Genomic DNA, 18,050 nt, shown 5'->3' with positions numbered 1-18,050 from the left:
CACAAGCATTAATTCAGAGAGTTCAGAGATAAAAAAAACAAAACAAATGTCAGTGAACTCCGCTATTAGTAATTTCAGTAGCATCCAAAGTATGAGTTTAATAAAAATGCTTCTATTTTGAAATGCAATACATAAGTGGCCATTACAAATTAGCCTATAATATATTATAAAAGATGCTTATTCTGTTTGTTTGTTCATTCAACGAGTTTTACCTAATCTGTTTCGCTTGGATATTTTTAGCTAATAAAACCAATCAAGAACTTAAACCTGGAGTGGGAGCTTCAAAACTCCACGTTTATACGTTTTTAAGTCGTTAATATGTTCCATAGGAGGTTGAGGGGGCGTCACCGCAGATGCTCATGGGAAAATGAGTTCTTTCTGCGAGCCGATTGGTGGAGAGAGCAGCAATAGCAACTACATATCCCGGTGTACCGCATTTCTGTGAAAGCGTGTGGCATTTCCACACAAGAATAGAGGTGACCCATCCGTCCAGTCTGAGGCAGAGCAGCACAGCTTTGGCGCACATCTTAACCTGCACAATCAGATCTGAAACATGGTGAGACTCGCATCCTTCCATTTTAGTCCTGAACAGGATTTTAGCACAAATCAAATTTTGCAACGATGCGTGCATAACGTTAATTTAGTTCAATCTGAACGCTTTTATATGTGATTTAGATTACGAAATCTGTTTTAATGTGAGATCTGTTTTAATGTGCCACGTAACGATTCATAGTGAATGTTTTGAAGCAGTTCGTATAAACAATTAACCGCCATTTCCGCGTTTGCGGAAGGGGTGTAACTAACTGGGGTGGCATCTTTTGTACGCAATGTCACTATATTTTCTCAAATTAGAAATACTAAAAGCGTTTGATTTACGTCGAAGTTACAGTCTTGCGCGCGTAGTGACGTTACAGTGCGTCGCGTCGAGCATCAGTTGCATCGCCGTCTCTTTCATTCATTCATTATATGAGGATAATACACAGAAATTAATTCCCATTAACTCCAACCATTATGTGCAGATGCTCAGGTCTTCTCATTTCAGATCGCTAGGCCTTCGTTCACATAACTAGGTGATGCCAGTGAGTGACTTTGTGTTTTATTTCAGGCCGAACCGATCCGTGTGCTGGTGACTGGCGCAGCCGGACAGATCGCGTATTCTCTGCTCTACAGCATTGCTAAAGGAGATGTGTTCGGCAAGGATCAGGTGAGACACAGGCTGGCTGTCTTCTTGCGTAATAGGACTCTGGTCGGGGGGACGCAAGTGGAGCTAACTGGATTTTAAACCATGCTCTTGTGTTATATAAGAATGTATGATTAAAATATGCGGTTCTGTGATGCATGTCTGTGTTCAGAGTCGCGCACTGACTGTTACTGCAGTATTTAATGTCTGTACTGTGAGCATGCCTGCATGTAACACTTGGAATGCCGATATTTAGCCATTTAGAGAATTATTGTTTGGAAACGATCTTTAGAAACCGGCTGATTCGGATTAATGTTTGCATATCTGATAACACAAATAGGCAGGAATTTGGCTAACGTTCTAAAAATGTTCTCTCAAAGTTCTTAACAAACATTCCTCCAGTAACGTTAATAGAACGTTCGTTCAAGTTTTCTGAGCTTTAAAAATGTTTGTTATAGAACGCTAGCACAATATTGTTGTTTGTTCATTGTTAATGGACTGTTTTTCTTAAACGTTTTAGTTGAATGTTCAGCTAACATTTTTTAAATGTTACTGTGTTTCAGAATGTTCAAGGGACATTCAAAAATAACATTCCCATAGTGGTTTCAAAATGATACATTAGAATGTACCCATTTACATTCTTAGAATAATGGGATTTTTTTTTTTTTTTTTTTACATTTAAAAATAATTTTAAAAAACGAGATTTTGAACATTCATAACTTATTAGGAACATAAGCTTTATGTTCCTGGAACTAATTTTTTTAGTCGGGATAATTTGTCTCTCACAATTAAAAAAATAATAATTCATTATTAATATTTAAATGCTTACAAACATTTGTTTTGAGATTTGTCTTTTTATTTATACACTTATTTTTTTACTTTTTACTTATATACACACAATTTTAGGTGCTTCTCAATAGCCAATGTTGAAATGTTAGTTATCAAATAGTTTTTGCAAGTTATCAGAAAAGAAAAGGTTAGTTATGTGTGTGTGTGTATGTATGTATGTATGTATAAATAAATAAATTGTGTATTTGTACAAATCAATTGCATAATTTAAGTATGTTAGCATATCATATAATGCATAATCTAGTTATCTTATACCTGTTATATAAGGACAGTTACAGATTGTACTATTGTATAGAATGTAAAGTGTGTATGTTGTACTGCAGGTATTCCATTCCAAACATGTTTTTTGGTCATTGGCTGATGCAGTGTAACATGCTTCTTGTTTGTCTCCCCTGTCAGCCAATCATCTTGGTGCTTCTGGATATCACTCCCATGCTGCCCGTGCTGGATGGAGTCGTCATGGAGCTGCAGGACTGTGCTCTTCCTCTTCTGAGGGGTGAGGGGTTCCTTCTCTTGATTGAATCAGATTAGACCTTATCACAGTGAAAGATAATAATAGGATATCAGTTAGAGGAAGATATGGATCTGTTTTTACTGAACTCTTAACTGACAGCTTCTCAGCCACTGCCTCTTTGTACTACAGCGTGTGTTATTTATAGCCAACATCAGGAATGTATTGAAATGCAGAAGAGCAAGCATGACTCTGCAGAAGAGGTCTGCAGCAGAAAATAGCATGTGCTACACTGTAATTGAGGAGTTGGGAGGTGTATCCGGTGCTGACTGATCTTATTGGCTCACGTTATAGGATAGTCACAGACCAATGAGAAACACGTTGATGCCACAACAATAAGAGGAGGAGGGGAGGAGGCCAAAGAACAAGTTCTGTCACAGATGTCGTGCTTCGGTTGAAGTCCACTCTGATAAATAGTCCTGTACTAAATCCCATTCTAAAGATCATCAATGAAATGAGCCAATTTAGGAAATATTGACAGCCTGATAAATGATTTATAGTGATGGCAGATGAAAGTGTCAAGAGATAATGTCAGCATTATACTCCTGAGAAATTTTTTTCTCTAGGTACAAACATAACGAGGCTGTATTTCACAATACTGATGCTAGAAGTTTGCATGTGCTGTTTTCGTCAGTTTATCACTGCATTTGCTCAACTTGAGGCTTCCTAAAAAAAACACTTGAAAGTTGCAGTTGAAAAAATAACTTGTTTCAATGAGCAATACGTATTTCTTTTAATTTTACAATATATTATTTCATTTAATACTCATAAAAAATATTTAGCTAAATGTTTTGAATTAAAAAGATGAATTCTAATACAAGTGGATTTTGTGAAGGGGCAAGTGAAAGAGAATTGTCTTGCCTGGCCAGATAAGTAACCTTTAATAACAAACAATAACTGGGGCAGCATTGAAACTTTGGCGAGAATGATTCCGATTTTATTATTTTCAGTGTAAACGATGGCTAATAACGCATAACGTATTGACCGTATCAAGGTCACGTAAGTCTGACTCGCGGAGAAATCAAAACTGTAAGCGCAACAGCACACACGAAGAAACAAACATACTGCGGTAGAAAAAATATAAATATTCTATATAATATATGCAACATCACACAACCAGGAGTGATGTTTTCCCGACTTTCAGCTCTATTGCAAATGTGATATTGATTTTATACAACTTTAGTTAAACAAGTAATATCAACTGACTTACGTTTTAGACACAATGTGGATCGTTTTTGCTCCATTTCGCTTACAAAAATATATCTAAACAAACATTTACTTGACTCATGTAAAAGCTTAATGTCGAGCCCTGTAAAGTATAATAAAATATATATGTACATTTCCTTTTTAAAATAAAAATGATTTCTAAAAACAGCTGGACATTTTTAAATAAGTTCATGATCTTTAAAAATGTTCCATTTAAAATTTGTTGGCCTAGAAATTCCTGTGACATAAGTTTTTCTGTACCCTCAGTCTCTTACTCGTTTCTCTCTCTGACCCCTTCACAGAGGTGATTCCCACTGATAAGGTTGAGGTGGGCTTCAAGGATCTTGACGCTGCCATCTTGGTGGGATCTATGCCCAGAAAGGAGGGCATGGAGAGGAAGGACCTACTGAAGGCTAATGTGGCCATTTTCAAAACCCAGGGTGAAGCACTGGAGAAATACGCCAAGAAGACCGTCAAGGTACAAGATTGCAACAAATAATGCCGCTTGATTCCGTTTATGTGCAACTGAATTCAGATTTGTCAAAGATTTCCAGCTTCTGGCTTCTGATTTAGACAACAATGTGATAGTTCGAAACATTGCGGGATGAGCAACTGATCAGTTTGTGGTGTTTGTTGTTCTGCCGTTCACTTTTCGTTTTCTTTCATAGGTGCTAGTTGTTGGAAACCCAGCCAACACCAACTGTTTGATCGCCTCCAAATCTGCTCCCTCCATTCCCAAGGAGAACTTCTCCTGCCTGACCCGTCTGGACCATAACAGGGCCCGCTCTCAGGTCCGAACCCCACCACCCCATTCCCCTTCACTTCTTATTCTGCTTTTTTGATGTTCTCTAACGCAATCTTTGTGATTTCCAGTGCTGCAAGTAATCAAGCTTTTTTATTTATTTATTGTGTATCGTACACATCTAGCTTAGTTCTAGAGCAACCGTATCTAATTATGTCCTCTGGAGTAGTTCATAGACCATTACAGGGACCTCATTATAGAGGGACTGTTAGCAGTCTCATGTTACACATAGGAGCACTTTTCTCACCTGCGCTGTTCCTCCATGCCTGTAGGTGGCGATGCGTGTTGGCGTGTCCTCTGACAGTGTGAAGAATGTGATCATCTGGGGAAATCACTCCTCAACTCAGTACCCAGATGTGCACCATGCTATCGTGAACCTTCATGGGAAGGAGATGTCAGGTTTTGATGCAGTGAATGATGAAAGCTGGCTGAAGGGCGACTTCATCACCGTAAGTCTGACATCTGAACCTGTGGAGCTATTAAAATTAGATCTTCTACCCACAAAATGTAGCTGAAATTGCGCTAATATGGCCATAGCTTTACACATGACATTTTTGAAGTTAATTGCTTTAATTTAACCATCTGCAATTCTTTTAATTTCTTGAATTTACCAGACGGTGCAGCAGAGAGGTGCAGCTGTTATCAAGGCCAGGAAGCTCTCCAGTGCGATGTCCGCTGCCAAAGCCATCTGTGACCACATGAGGGACATCTGGTTCGGCACTCCAGATGTGAGCTCGCACCCTTTGGAGATCATTTGAGTGTCTAGGCTATTAGATTCTGGCTACAAGTAAAGCGGAAGATTCCAACACTAGTTTTCTGAATCATTTCCTTGTCAAGGACACTATCAAATTTCACATTTTCTAAAGATTCAAAATCTGCATGGTCAAAAATCTGCTGTACATTAGCAAGAATTGTCCATATAGTATTATCAACAACAAAAAAATTTGATTTCATGTGTCACGCTTTACAGCGTTAATGCTAACTAATTATTTTTCTGTCTCTTAACAGGGTGAGTGGGTGTCAATGGGCGTCTACTCCACTGGTAATTCCTATGGAGTTCCTAATGACCTCATGTACTCCTTCCCTGTTATGATCAAGGTTTGTTTTCATTGCTACAAGTTTTAAGTTCCTAAAAAAAATATATATATGAAATTAAATTTTACAAAGAAATCAAAGCATTTGGAAGTCGTTCAGAAAGATAAGGTCTCTATGCAAGTACTGTTATTTTCCACCCCAACAGAACAAGACCTGGAAGGTGGTTGACGGACTCTCCATCAATGATTTCTCCCGCGGTAAGATGGATGCCACCGCCGCTGAGCTGGTAGATGAGAGAGACACGGCTGTCACCTTCCTTGGAGCATGACTTGATGTCTCCACGACAGCGCGGCAGCCGTTAGACTCTTCAAAGTCCCCAAATCCCCGACTGTAACGTCCTGTAGATTTCACAGCTGACCGTGTGCGTGTGTGGATATTCATGTCTCTAAACGTGTGCGTGTGTGTGTGTTACTTCACAAGAAACGGTTGCAATCTGCTCGAAGTGTCCGGGGCAACACCTGAAGAAGAACATTTCCAATTAAAATCGTTACGCACATAGTTGTCCGGACCAAAATATTGAACATCTGTCATAAAACAATAAAAGGCCATGTGAAAAATTAATGTTTCTTGTGTATTTGATTGTTGACGTGCCCATTTCATCTCTAACTCTGAACACATTTAATGGGTGTGAATTTAAGAAATTAAGATTCCTCATTGTAGACAGCAAGCCAGGCCTTTTTATTTGAATGAAAACCTTTATATATTAAGGAATTAATTTTAATAAAAAATTATTTCAAAGCCTAGAAGTGACCTAGAAAATTATAACGGTGAATATAAATTATGATTATTTTAGGGATCGTTATATAATAAAAAAAGACTTAGAAATCATGGTAATTCATTGGTCGAAGGGGATAGTAAACATATGGAAGCCCATTTCTGCCACTTTGCATTGCTTTGATAAATCATAATTATGATTAAAGTCGAACTTGTGACATGGTAAGTCACATTTACGATATGAAAAGTCTAGACTATGACAATGATATAAGCTTGTGAGATGTCTAATCTAAACTATGACAAGTCATGATTATTGATGAGGTTCAAATTATGCCATAAAATACGAAATAAAAGTATTTTTGTCTCGGCTATTTATGTGCATTTCGACTTTTAATCAAATAAATGTAACCTAGTATGTCAGAACATCGATTTGTTTACTCGTGACTTTTTTATTGAAGCATGATTTTTTTTTATTTGGTGGAAGAGGGACTTCCATATATTCCTGCTTAATTGCCATACACTAAATAAAGCACTCGCAGTTGGATAAAACATACAAGTAAACAGTAAAACACGAGATAAAAAAAAAAGTATGTTAATTTACAACCACATTCAAGAGATGACGCTGTTTCACATGTTTACGCAGTCGAACAAGTATAACGCCATCAACAAATAGAACGCAATTGACTGGAATATGATTGGTCGAGCCAGACCGCCTCCTGTTCTGATTGGTCCGTGAACAAACATCAGACCCACACACCGTTTTCACGCGACACTTCCGCCTGTGAAACAGCTTGCGCTACAGTGGACGTGAGTATCCTCGCATGGCTTGTCAAAAATGAGCAAGCAAGCCTGTCTGCTGTCTAGATGTGCTTGAGCATAGTTCCCCAACCCCTCAAAACCCCGAGCTGTGGGCAGTGCGCTTGTGTTTGCTTGCAAGGGGCCTATGACCTTGGAGTTCTTCTTGCATAGCAAAGTTCATGACATAATCCAGGATGTTTGTGACTTTGACTTTGAGATTGAGCTACAGTTACAGTTAGGACAATGTTCAAGGCAAAACAGCTAACTCCCCCTCATGCAATAGCTGTGTGCTATATATCAGTCAAACTTCCAGTCCTACTTGACATTCAAACAGGCGTTATTGCGTGTCAAAGAGCTAGAAGATATGCAAAGCGGCTAAAACAACCTTAATTAGTAAAGTGGCTAACGCTTTGGGCCAAGTGCCTTGATGTCTTTTCTAAAACAACTGCAAAAGCTATACAATAAAATGCACTAATATTTAATAAATGGTAAATAATTGGTCTAACAAGGACAATAACGATGAAGATAGTTTTAAAATTCGCTCTAAATGTGAAGGAGTAGAGCCAATATCTTCACTAAACAAAGAGGAACTAGCCTATTCAAAAAAATACAAATACTAGCAATTCATGATGGGTAATGCTTGCTGTCTTTCTAAAACAACAGCAAAACTCCTACAATACGATGCACATATTTAATAAACTGTTTATAATAGGCTTGTTCACACCAAGGACAATAAAGTTTTACAATTTGTTCCAAATGCGACACATCTTAACGAAACACAGAGGAACGATATTTAAAACCTAGTTAATTAATTATTAAAACGTTGGCAACCAATCAATCCCTCCTCATTAAAACATTTAAAGCAGCAGAGACTGTTAATTTTTTAACAAATCGGTTTACTTTTCACTAACAATTCACGTTAACTCACACAAACGGTCAGTAAACGAGCGTTCTCGCGAACTAATGACGCTCATTCGAATCGACACGTTCAACTCTGCGTTTTTTAATTAACCGGATTCACAAAGTAACGAAAGTTTCGGTAAACGAATCTTTTGAGTGTCCAACATGGGAAAGATCATTAAATAGAAATCCCCACGAATGCAGCATATGGACGCGTTTTACTGTAGGAGAACGTCTGGTTAGCCAAAAGGGTCAGAATTACGCCGTAGGCACGTTCCCTGACACCACACTAGAAACGAACTCAAAGCGCGTTCTATGCGAGCGTTCAACGCTTAGGACGGAATGAAAGAACGCATATTGCTCAGCAGCGTCCAGTTGGTGCTGTATACGTGACAAAACGATGTGAAGTGACCAGTGTTGGACTGATTAGTAACTTAGTTACTGTAATAATATAACTTTTTGCAGAAACTAGTAGTGTAACTAATTACTAATAAGATTTCAGTAATAATATTAGTTACCATCCATAAAACAGCTTAGTTACTTACATTTTATTTTATTATTATTAGTTTTATTTTTATGCCAACAATCCAATAATCCTTAGATTTGGTTTCATAACTTTCAGGACTGGCACAGCCATGTGATGTCCCCAGTGCAGCAGGCAAGCTTGGAATATGGAAAAGCTTACATTCAGCAGATATAAATATAGCATTATATTGATTTTGTCAGACAAAAAAAAAAGTTTTTTAGGTTGTGTGTTACATTACATTACTTTGTCATTACATCCCACCCACACCCCTCTGATCAGCATGTGGTACATTATATTACTATTAAAAATCTTTTTGGGAAATTAAACATTTTCTTACAAACTTATGTGATTTGATGATACATAATGAAATATAATCTCATATGGGTAACAGAGAAATTACGATTAGCTTCAAGCTACATATGAACACTTCTATTTGAATGTCACTATCAATCACTGTTGAGCGGACATATTGTAACAGTCTAGAAGAATTTTATGTAGAAGAGACACAGTAACAACTTAGTAATGAAACTAGTAGTGTAACTAATTACTGTTGCTAGAAAGTAATAAGTAAAGTAACAATATTGCTTTTGAAAGGAGTTACTAGTAATGAGTAATATACACATTTTTTGAGTAACTAGCCCAACACTGGAAGTGACTAATAGCCTAATTCACCTGCCACATGCATACAAAAAAGTTGTTCAGCGTTTCTGGACTTGTTTACTTTTTCCATGACGTGACGGGTGGACAGTGCTGGACTTTATTAAAGGAATCATGTGCTTTCTGTCTCTCTTTGCGCATCTCTTTCAGTGGTGTGTTACAAAGCCCTGATTGGGTATCCTCTGTATGACACAACAGTCTGTGAATCTGTCTGAAATCTTATCTGACTTCAAAGAGCCGAGGCTTTACACAGGGTTCGGATGCTGGGAGCCGGTTGTACTGTTTTGAACACTAAAGTTTTAGTAGCTTTTCTCTTAGAGTAAATTTGAGGTACTCAACGCATCTTTTCAACTGCTTCCTCTGCAGTTGTAGTTATATTAGTGCAAAAGAAGAAATTGTGCGCAAGTATCAGTTTCTGACCTTTCTGGGCTGCTGAATTCAATTCAGGACTAATATATATATACAGGTTTTAAAGTCTGAGAGCTGTCAGAAGTTTGTAATCATGTCTTTTGTTGCTGGTAAGTGGTTCCTTCATAGCCTTACAAAAAAAGTACCGTAGTATACAAGTCAACATTTGGAATATTTATTTGTTTGTTTGTTTTTTAAAGAAGTCTTATGCTCTAAGTCTTATAACATTTGTTTAAATGAAAATACATATTGTGTGAAAAGTCATATTGTGATATTATTATTTTGAATAACTATTTTCTGTTTAGATATACTTTAAAATGTAATTTGTTCCTGTGATGCAAAGCTGAATTACATGCATGATCCTTTAGAAATCATTCTAATATGCTGATTTATTTGCTGCTTAATTATCAACTAATATTGGTGCGCAATTATTATAGTTCAGTAGTAGTAATAATAGTTTGCATGTCTTTATTGTATTTTTAATTAAATAAATACAGCCTTGGTGAACATAAGAGATTTGTTTCAAAAGCATCAAGACATTCTAACTATTCTAGCTGATTTATTTAAATCATACGCCAGTTACTAAAAACCAGGCTGGAGCAGAATAGTCTCAAGAATTAAAATAATGACCATTTGCAATGTCGTCACAACATTTAAGGTTGTTGTCAGTATTGTTTTCTTTCCCTGTGTTTGCATGTGTGTAGATCTGTATAGAATCAGCCCTAATGCAGGGATGGCAGAGTTTCAGGAGAAGCTGAGATTGCAGCATGAGAACTCCATGCACACAGAGCTGGAGAAGCTCCTGACCACTGCCAAGCCATCAGAGGCGGAGGTGAGACCCTTGTCCTACAAACTATGTGCTCAGCTGAGGTGAAAAACACGTTCTGTCCTTGACTGCATGTATATGTCTAACCACCTGCTCACATGACAATTTCAAAGCCATTAGATCAAACACATTAAATCTATTTTAGAATTAGAATGAATCTTTTATTTGTAAATGCATGGAACTTACATGCATAAAAATGTTTATATGTTTGGTACATGCATTTGAAAAAATATCATAAGACATTGTCATTTGGCATTGACCCATTAATATTTGTCTCTAATAATTTGAAAATGAGTCTTATGCACAGTTTGAGATGTTTATTCCCAATTAAACTGCTCTTGTGAGCAGTTATGTCACACACATTATGCAATTAGTCTCATTAATTAGATTTTATGCAGTAGCCCATGAAATGGTGACCTAAAGAAGGAGGTGTGTGTTAATTACAGCCTTTATCATCCCATGATGCATCACCAGAAGGTTTAGTCTAAAGGTTAAAAGAGACTCTTCAGAGTATTAATTATGCTTATACGCTGCACAGTGTTATACAGGGTAATTAAGCGTTTGATTAATCACTCTAACGTGTTGATTCAGCTCTAAAGCATTTAATTAATTGAATAAATCTTTAAATAAATAGAAAATATAAGTCAGTTACAAGCTTCCCAAAAGCCTCACAAATGTTGACCTTTCATGTGTGACTCATTTGTTGATTTGAAATTGAAAGACTCTTCTTCACTATCGGCCCTGAAATAACAAACATGATATTGAACTTCAGGAGATACTGTAGAGCTGAAGGTAAAAATGGATTGAAAATGTGAACGTTTGATCTGTAATATGGTTATTCGTGCCTCTTGCAGATCTCCAGGAAAGACTTTGAGGGCTTCAAGCAGCTCTTTCACCATTTCCTTCAGGAGAAGGGGCCGTCTGTTGACTGGGCCAAGATCCAGAGACCACCCGAAGGCTCGGTGAGACCAAAGAGCGCTTGACACCTCGTGTGGCTTCTAAGGATGATTTATATAAAATGTGAAATTAACATATAGCTATAAAAATAGATATAAAGCAATTCAACTGCACAGTCTTAAAAAGATGTCCTTTTTAAACAATTATTACCTTATATAATACAACATATTTTTTCAGTATAAGTTGTTTGAAGGGCTGGAGTATTCTCACTAAATACAAGAACATGCATGTGTATGGGCAGTTTATCAAGTCCATGACATTTCCCTGTTGATCCCCTCCCTAAATAACCCACGGCCCCTCTGCAAATCCCACACTGAAGGTTAGACTATGAATAGCACACCACTTCCAGCATCCCACAAGCTTGCCTCACATTTCTTTTCAACCAGCCGTTGTGAAACTCGCGTTACAGCACATAGTAAATCAGGACGAATGATCTGAAATCAGCTCCAGTGGATTGAGAGTCATCCAACCCATTATAAAATAAGCATCCCGGCTGCGTCTAGATCAGCACTGAATGGTGTAGCATAATTCTCAATGGTTTTATTTCAGTACCCATCCGTGGAAGCGTTCACTGGCTGGATGCTTGATGGGTCAGCTGAGTACTTGTGTGTGTGTCATTTTCTGGATCGACGTCTCAGATTTAATGGTTTGTCACACTGGTGGACATGCAACAGTTGCTGCTGTGATGAAACTAGGACGACCACTATACAATTTAAGTTCATGATGTCAGTGTGTGTGCATCAGCATCAGGAAGCTGTTATCAAAAGTAGCACACCCAAATCCAAGAGATCAGATCAAATCCGCTCATAATTCATACAGAAGAATGCTGTTCGCAAGGCTCTGTTTCAGTAGCTCTCACAGTTTTTCTGCTCTTCGTGTCATGATCTCAAGGTTAATGCCTTTGCTAGATAGGAGAAATTTCGAGTTTGAAGGTCCATCAGCTCTGCTCTGTTTGACTTGAGTAAATAAACTGAGACCGCTGTCTTTCTCACCTTTGCTCTGATTAAACTGAGCGTCCTGTAACCTTCACAAAGGGTTTCCTTTAATAAAACCAGATTGTAGGCCTGCAGTACATTTCTAATCAAGTGAAAGGTGTGGAAAAAAGCACACTTCACATAATTAATATTCTTGACTCCATACAAGGTTTCTGTATCCTGCGAGAGTGATTAATAATGAGTCTGTGTGTTTCCCGTATAAATCAAAACAGATTCAGCCCTATGAGAAGATCAAGTTGAAGGGTCTTCCTGCCGATGTGGCGTCCAGTCTTAATAAGCTGGCTGTGGTGAAGCTCAATGGAGGTTTGGGGACCAGCATGGGCTGCAAAGGACCCAAAAGTCTCATCAGCGTCCGCAACGAAAACACTTTCCTGGACCTGACCGTACAGCAGATCGAGGTATAACATCACATGTTTCCAGCAAAAACCATAGTTGAGAATTGTGTACACAAGTGAATACACACTTGGTGATGTTATACTCACCAAGGCATTATTATTTCATGTAACTGTTTTCTATTCGTATTCAATTTGGTCTTCAGTGTCACATGGTCATTTAGAAAGCTTTCTAATATGCTCATTAGCTGCTGAAAAAAATGCCTTTGGAATATAAATCTTTTGTAACATTATAAATGTCTTACTGTCACTTTTGATGCATTTAATGCATCTTTGTTGAATGAAAGTAATTCCTCTAAAAATTTTATTTACCCTAAACCTTTGATGTATGTGGAGTTGTGCATAAATAATTATAATTGAACATAATAGTTAATAATCCTCAGAACAGTGGATGATGTGTCAAGTGCATGGGTTTAAACATTTCTTTTTAGCTTTTACATGATCCGTGTAAGATAAGGTAAGACTGTGTTTGCAGTTTCAGACCTTGGTGAAGGTTTCCCTTTGTGTCATTGACCGTTTACCCCAAAGTTGTGTAATTTCAGGCTTTTTCCACATGACTCAATTGAAGGCAATTAGAGGAATATCTTGATATTATATATACAACTTTATGTAATACCTATGATACACCCTTTACATTAAAATGGGGATCAAATGAGGGCTCTGCAGTGACATGACTGACTATTTACTGCATAACATGCACACAAACACCAACAAGCACTTTGCATTCTTTGTTTATGAGTTTAATTATGAGTTTAAGACTTGTATGCATTTTTTATGCAATCATTATTGTAATGGTCATACAGAAATTACTGAAGCTATATCAAACAAATAGATGCACATCAGTTTACAGTCATCTATAAAAATAAAAAATAAACTTGAATTTCACAATAATTTTTCTGTATCAAATGAAAGACCTTGTGTGACTCTCTCTCTCTCTTTCAGCATTTGAATAAGTCGTATAATGCAGACGTGCCACTGGTGCTTATGAATTCCTTCAACACAGATGAAGACACCAAGAAGATCCTGCAGAAGTACTCACATCACCGTGTCAAGATCCACACCTTCAACCAGAGCAGGTACACACACGCTTCTCATCATCCTCATCTAGCACAGAGAGGAATGTGAAAGTGCCGTATTTATTAGAAAAAAACTCAGTTTTTTATCTTCTCTAAAGCATGCTGTGACTTATATTCAGCCGTAGTGTCAAGTGTACAAAACATGCGTAGAATGAGTGAAGTATAATTTTATTAATATTTCACATTTCCTACATGCCAGTCCTTTCAGTTTTGCTTTAAATAAATTAATTTAGGCTTGATAATAAATATTTTTTAAAAAGCTTAATATGTTTGTTTTATACTTGTTTCATGAATGTTTTTAAATTTAAATTTAAATTTAAAGGATTTGTTGTGGAGTGACAGTGAAATTTTTTTAACCGGTATTTTACATTCTTTCTGAATGTTATAATAAAATGGGACCTATACGCTGATGTGACTTATCTGCACTTTTTAATCAATGTGACTTCTGGAAAATATTGTACTTGTATGTTATCAGGTTAAGTATTTTAGTGCAGTGTTAATTGAACATAAGTAATGAAAATCTGTTTGTTTCAATGCTTTTTGGAATATATAAAAACACTTAATTACAATGTAATTAGAGATTGTTGGTAAAATCTGTTGACTTCAGCCATCTTTGTTAACTAAGTTTTGGGAACACCAATCCTTACAATAAAACATCAAAACTGATTCACCCATTTCTTGCACACTTATGCAAGATGTTTCTCCACTGCTTTTCCGTTGTCACCTTGTCCTGCGCAGGTATCCCAGGATCAATAAGGAGTCGTTGTTACCCGTGGCCACTAACATGGGCCTGACGGGTGAGAATGAAGAGGCCTGGTACCCACCCGGGCACGGAGACATCTACGCCAGCTTCTTCAACTCCGGCCTGCTGGACAAGCTGATCGCAGAAGGGAAAGAGTACATCTTTGTGTCCAACATTGACAACCTGGGAGCCACGGTGGACCTGCACATCTTGAACCACCTGATGAGCCAGCCCAGTGACAAACGCTGTGAATTTGTCATGGAGGTCACCGATAAGACACGAGCTGACGTGAAGGTGAGTGGAGTTACCGTATCACTCATGTCACTCATGAACATTCTTCAAAACTGATCATTTTATGAGTTCAGATTGGATTCAGAAGACTTGAAGGGTAATAAATGACAGTTTTTGATTGAAATGGTCATCTAAAGGCTGTGATGTACTTCGGGCGAAATCAAAGAACTGACGGGTGTGACATTATTTTGAACAAAATCATGCCAAACAAAGTTTGTTTGTATATATGGGAAAACGTTTGCTCAAGTAGGTAAACTACTCCAAAAGTAAAAACAGGAAAAAAAACTGAAGAGCTGATTTATAGAAGAAAATGTTGTTGTAATTCTTATTGAAAGCAACACTGATTCCTCTGAACACTGATTTTCATGTTTAATTCAAATTAAGATATGCTTTGATGGCACATATTTTCTTGTGATGTGGAATGGCAGGTCAAATCAAATCACAAGCCAATCTGTGTTTTCTTAACTGCTGCTTTCTCACCGCTTTCATTTTCATTGTGGGTCACTCCATGTCAACTCAACCAGAGGTGGTCAGGTCCCCACAAATTTGATTTTGCTACGGTAACCTTTTTTCTAAATGAAGATAAAAAGCAAAGCCACTATTTTGAAGTGGGGTCAAAATAACATAAAAATTCACCTGAGATTCGGAGCCAAATTATTGAGGGTTAAAAATGACATCAGAAAGATGGCAGTGTCATAATGTTACTTTTGCACAGAGATTGGTAGATCTGTTAGTAAAATCTGTTGACTTCAGCAATCTTTGTTGCATCATGTGGCAATGGTGGCCATTCAAAAATGGGGGAAAAGCACTTTTCAAGTTTTTTCTCCAAAGTTTACATGCCTGTAACTCAATAAGTATTAAAGATTTCTTAATGCCCTATTCGATTTGGGATCTTAACAAGCTTTTCTTTTGACATCTATATTTCTAAAGCCCTGAATGGTTCAGTTCCAGAGAAAATGTGATTTCAGTATGGCTCCAGGAGCAGATCATTAAATTGTATACATTTTCAGTGGTCAGCTTATACTTTTTTTCTTTTGAAAATGGTTTGAAGAACAAATAATGTTGCAACTTAAAATGTGTTTTGTTTCCCTCCATCAAAACAGTTGCATTGAACGTACTTGTCCGGGTGCATAATATGATTTCTGAAGTTTGCCTGTGTGTAACTCAAGAAGTATAGAAGATATCTCTGTATGATTTTAGATTCTGGTTCTTAAGAGCTCTTTTTTTTTTTTTTTATCTTCATTCTGAAGGCCGTAAGTGGTTCAATCCCAGGGATATTGGGATCTCAGTACTGCTTCATTTCCAAATTAATGAATACTATTCATTATCACTGGTTGAAAACCAAATGCTGGTCACTTTTATACAGCTGATACTTTTTCTTTTTTTTCACAGAAAAATGTCTGAAGAATAAATAATATTTAAACGAATTATGGCTTGTTTCCCTCTATCAACTCATTTGCATTAAACATTGTTTTCCGAGTGCCTTCAAACCTCTTTATTCCCCTAAGCGAAGCCGTTGTGAGTGTATCTTCAAGCTCGTTGGCTGATGGCATTCCAGTCACTCTGTGTTGTTTGTTTCAGGGTGGCACGCTGACACAGTACGATGGTAAACTAAGGCTGCTGGAGATTGCGCAGGTGCCCAAAGCTCACGTAGATGAGTTTAAATCAGTCACCAAGTTCAAGATCTTCAACACCAACAACTTGTGGATCAGCCTGCCGGCCATTAAAAGGCTTCACGAAAAGAATGCCATGGACATGGAGATCATCGTCAACCCTAAGGTGACCTTCACGCCTTCTCCATTACAGAGAACAACGCTTGTGTGGATGTTTGGTTGTGAAACTGGCTTCTGTTCTGTTTCCAGACTCTCAACGGTGGTCTGAATGTCATTCAGCTGGAGACGGCTGTGGGCGCTGCCATGAAGAGCTTCGACAACGCGCTCGGCATCAACGTGCCCCGCAGCCGCTTCCTGCCCGTCAAGACCACCTCGGACCTCCTGCTGGTCATGTCCAACCTGTACAGCATGAACGCAGGCTCTCTGACCATGAGCCCCAAGAGAGAGTTTCCCACAACACCTCACGTCAAACTGGGCAGCTCCTTCACTAAAGTAAGCTTCACTAAGGACTTTGACACTGTGCTGCTTATTCTGGACAAGAGCCGCCCACTTAGACATGAAGAGAGAGCTCGACTTTCATGTAAAATACTCAATACCTCAATAATAGACTCTTTTTTTTTTACTTTCTAGGTTCAAGACTTCCTGAAAAGGATTGAGAGCATCCCAGACATGCTGGAGCTGGATCACCTGACTGTATCAGGAGATGTCACCTTCGGAAAACAAGTCACACTCAAGGTACGAACGTCTGATTTTTGTGAGCGTTTACACACACATCATGTGTGCAAATTGTGACTCGTTGTTTTCTGTACAACAGGGAACGGTTATCATTATCGCTAATCATGGAGATAGAATCGACATCCCGGCCGGAGCGATGCTGGAGAACAAGATCGTTTCAGGAAACCTGCGCATCCTGGACCACTGAGACCTTCACAACTGAACTACAACCACATCCATCATTTACCTGGACATTTACATGTGTGTGTGTGTGTGTGTGTGGAAACATACGTCAGATTTGAGTGTGTGACTATCAAAAACCGTCCAATTAGCATTAAATGCCTGAATGAGAACAATCAGAATTCACTGTAAATGCTTCTGACAGTGAATTTTACTAGGGGTGTATAATGGGTTTTTAACGAAGACTGGTTTTGCTGGTTTGTAGCTCGCTCAATATAACAATGAAGACAAGTCTGATGATGGAAACAGGAGACTGGCCCTTTAAATAATGATCTGTTCACTTTAAGACAGAAATTAAAGTGTTTTTGTTCTTCAAAATGTCCTTTTTTGGAGTAACTCAGGTGATTTGAAACACATTAGAATTATATTAATGATTAATTCCATCTACATCATAAATATTAGGTAACACTTTTATTTTACAGTGTCCTTGTTACACATACTTCCTAAATGTAACTTTCACTAACAATAAATGCATTATTACAGACAACCCTAAACCAAACCCTCCTTCTAACCCTAACCATAAAAGTACATGCAGCTAATTATCAGTTACTTACAGTG

General features: G+C 37.8%; 2 protein-coding genes across 3 annotated transcripts; both read left to right on the top strand.

The window, feature by feature from the left end:
* The first annotated feature begins 402 nt into the window (after positions 1–402).
* On the top strand, positions 403–6,204 carry LOC113044118 (malate dehydrogenase, cytoplasmic-like). The gene is made up of 9 exons (XM_026203750.1): positions 403–556; positions 1,106–1,204; positions 2,429–2,525; positions 4,049–4,224; positions 4,415–4,537; positions 4,821–4,997; positions 5,163–5,276; positions 5,557–5,646; positions 5,789–6,204. Exons 1-9 carry the CDS (start codon positions 554–556, stop codon positions 5,909–5,911), a joined length of 1,002 nt encoding a protein of 333 aa, XP_026059535.1. The 5' UTR covers positions 403–553; the 3' UTR covers positions 5,912–6,204.
* An 870-nt stretch (positions 6,205–7,074) lies between these two features.
* Positions 7,075–17,810, top strand: LOC113044115 (UTP--glucose-1-phosphate uridylyltransferase-like). Of its 2 annotated transcripts, none has more exons than XM_026203747.1 (10): positions 7,075–7,164; positions 10,351–10,478; positions 11,327–11,434; positions 12,637–12,822; positions 13,759–13,892; positions 14,631–14,928; positions 16,507–16,704; positions 16,788–17,030; positions 17,169–17,273; positions 17,353–17,810. In XM_026203747.1, the coding sequence occupies exons 2-10, from the start codon at positions 10,380–10,382 to the stop codon at positions 17,458–17,460; spliced, it is 1,479 nt and encodes a 492-aa protein (XP_026059532.1). In that variant the 5' UTR covers positions 7,075–7,164; positions 10,351–10,379; the 3' UTR covers positions 17,461–17,810. The 2 variants fall into 2 exon arrangements, with proteins under 2 accessions (XP_026059532.1, XP_026059531.1); XM_026203746.1 differs by lacking the exon at positions 7,075–7,164 and adding an exon at positions 9,651–9,756.
* Positions 17,811–18,050: the final 240 nt, after the last annotated feature.

This window comes from Carassius auratus, chromosome 26, assembly GCF_003368295.1.
Source record: "Carassius auratus strain Wakin chromosome 26, ASM336829v1, whole genome shotgun sequence".
NCBI classification, from domain to species: Eukaryota; Metazoa; Chordata; class Actinopteri; order Cypriniformes; family Cyprinidae; genus Carassius; species Carassius auratus.
Note: the sequence above shows the minus strand (reverse complement) of the source record. Positions and strands in the feature narration are given on the sequence as shown.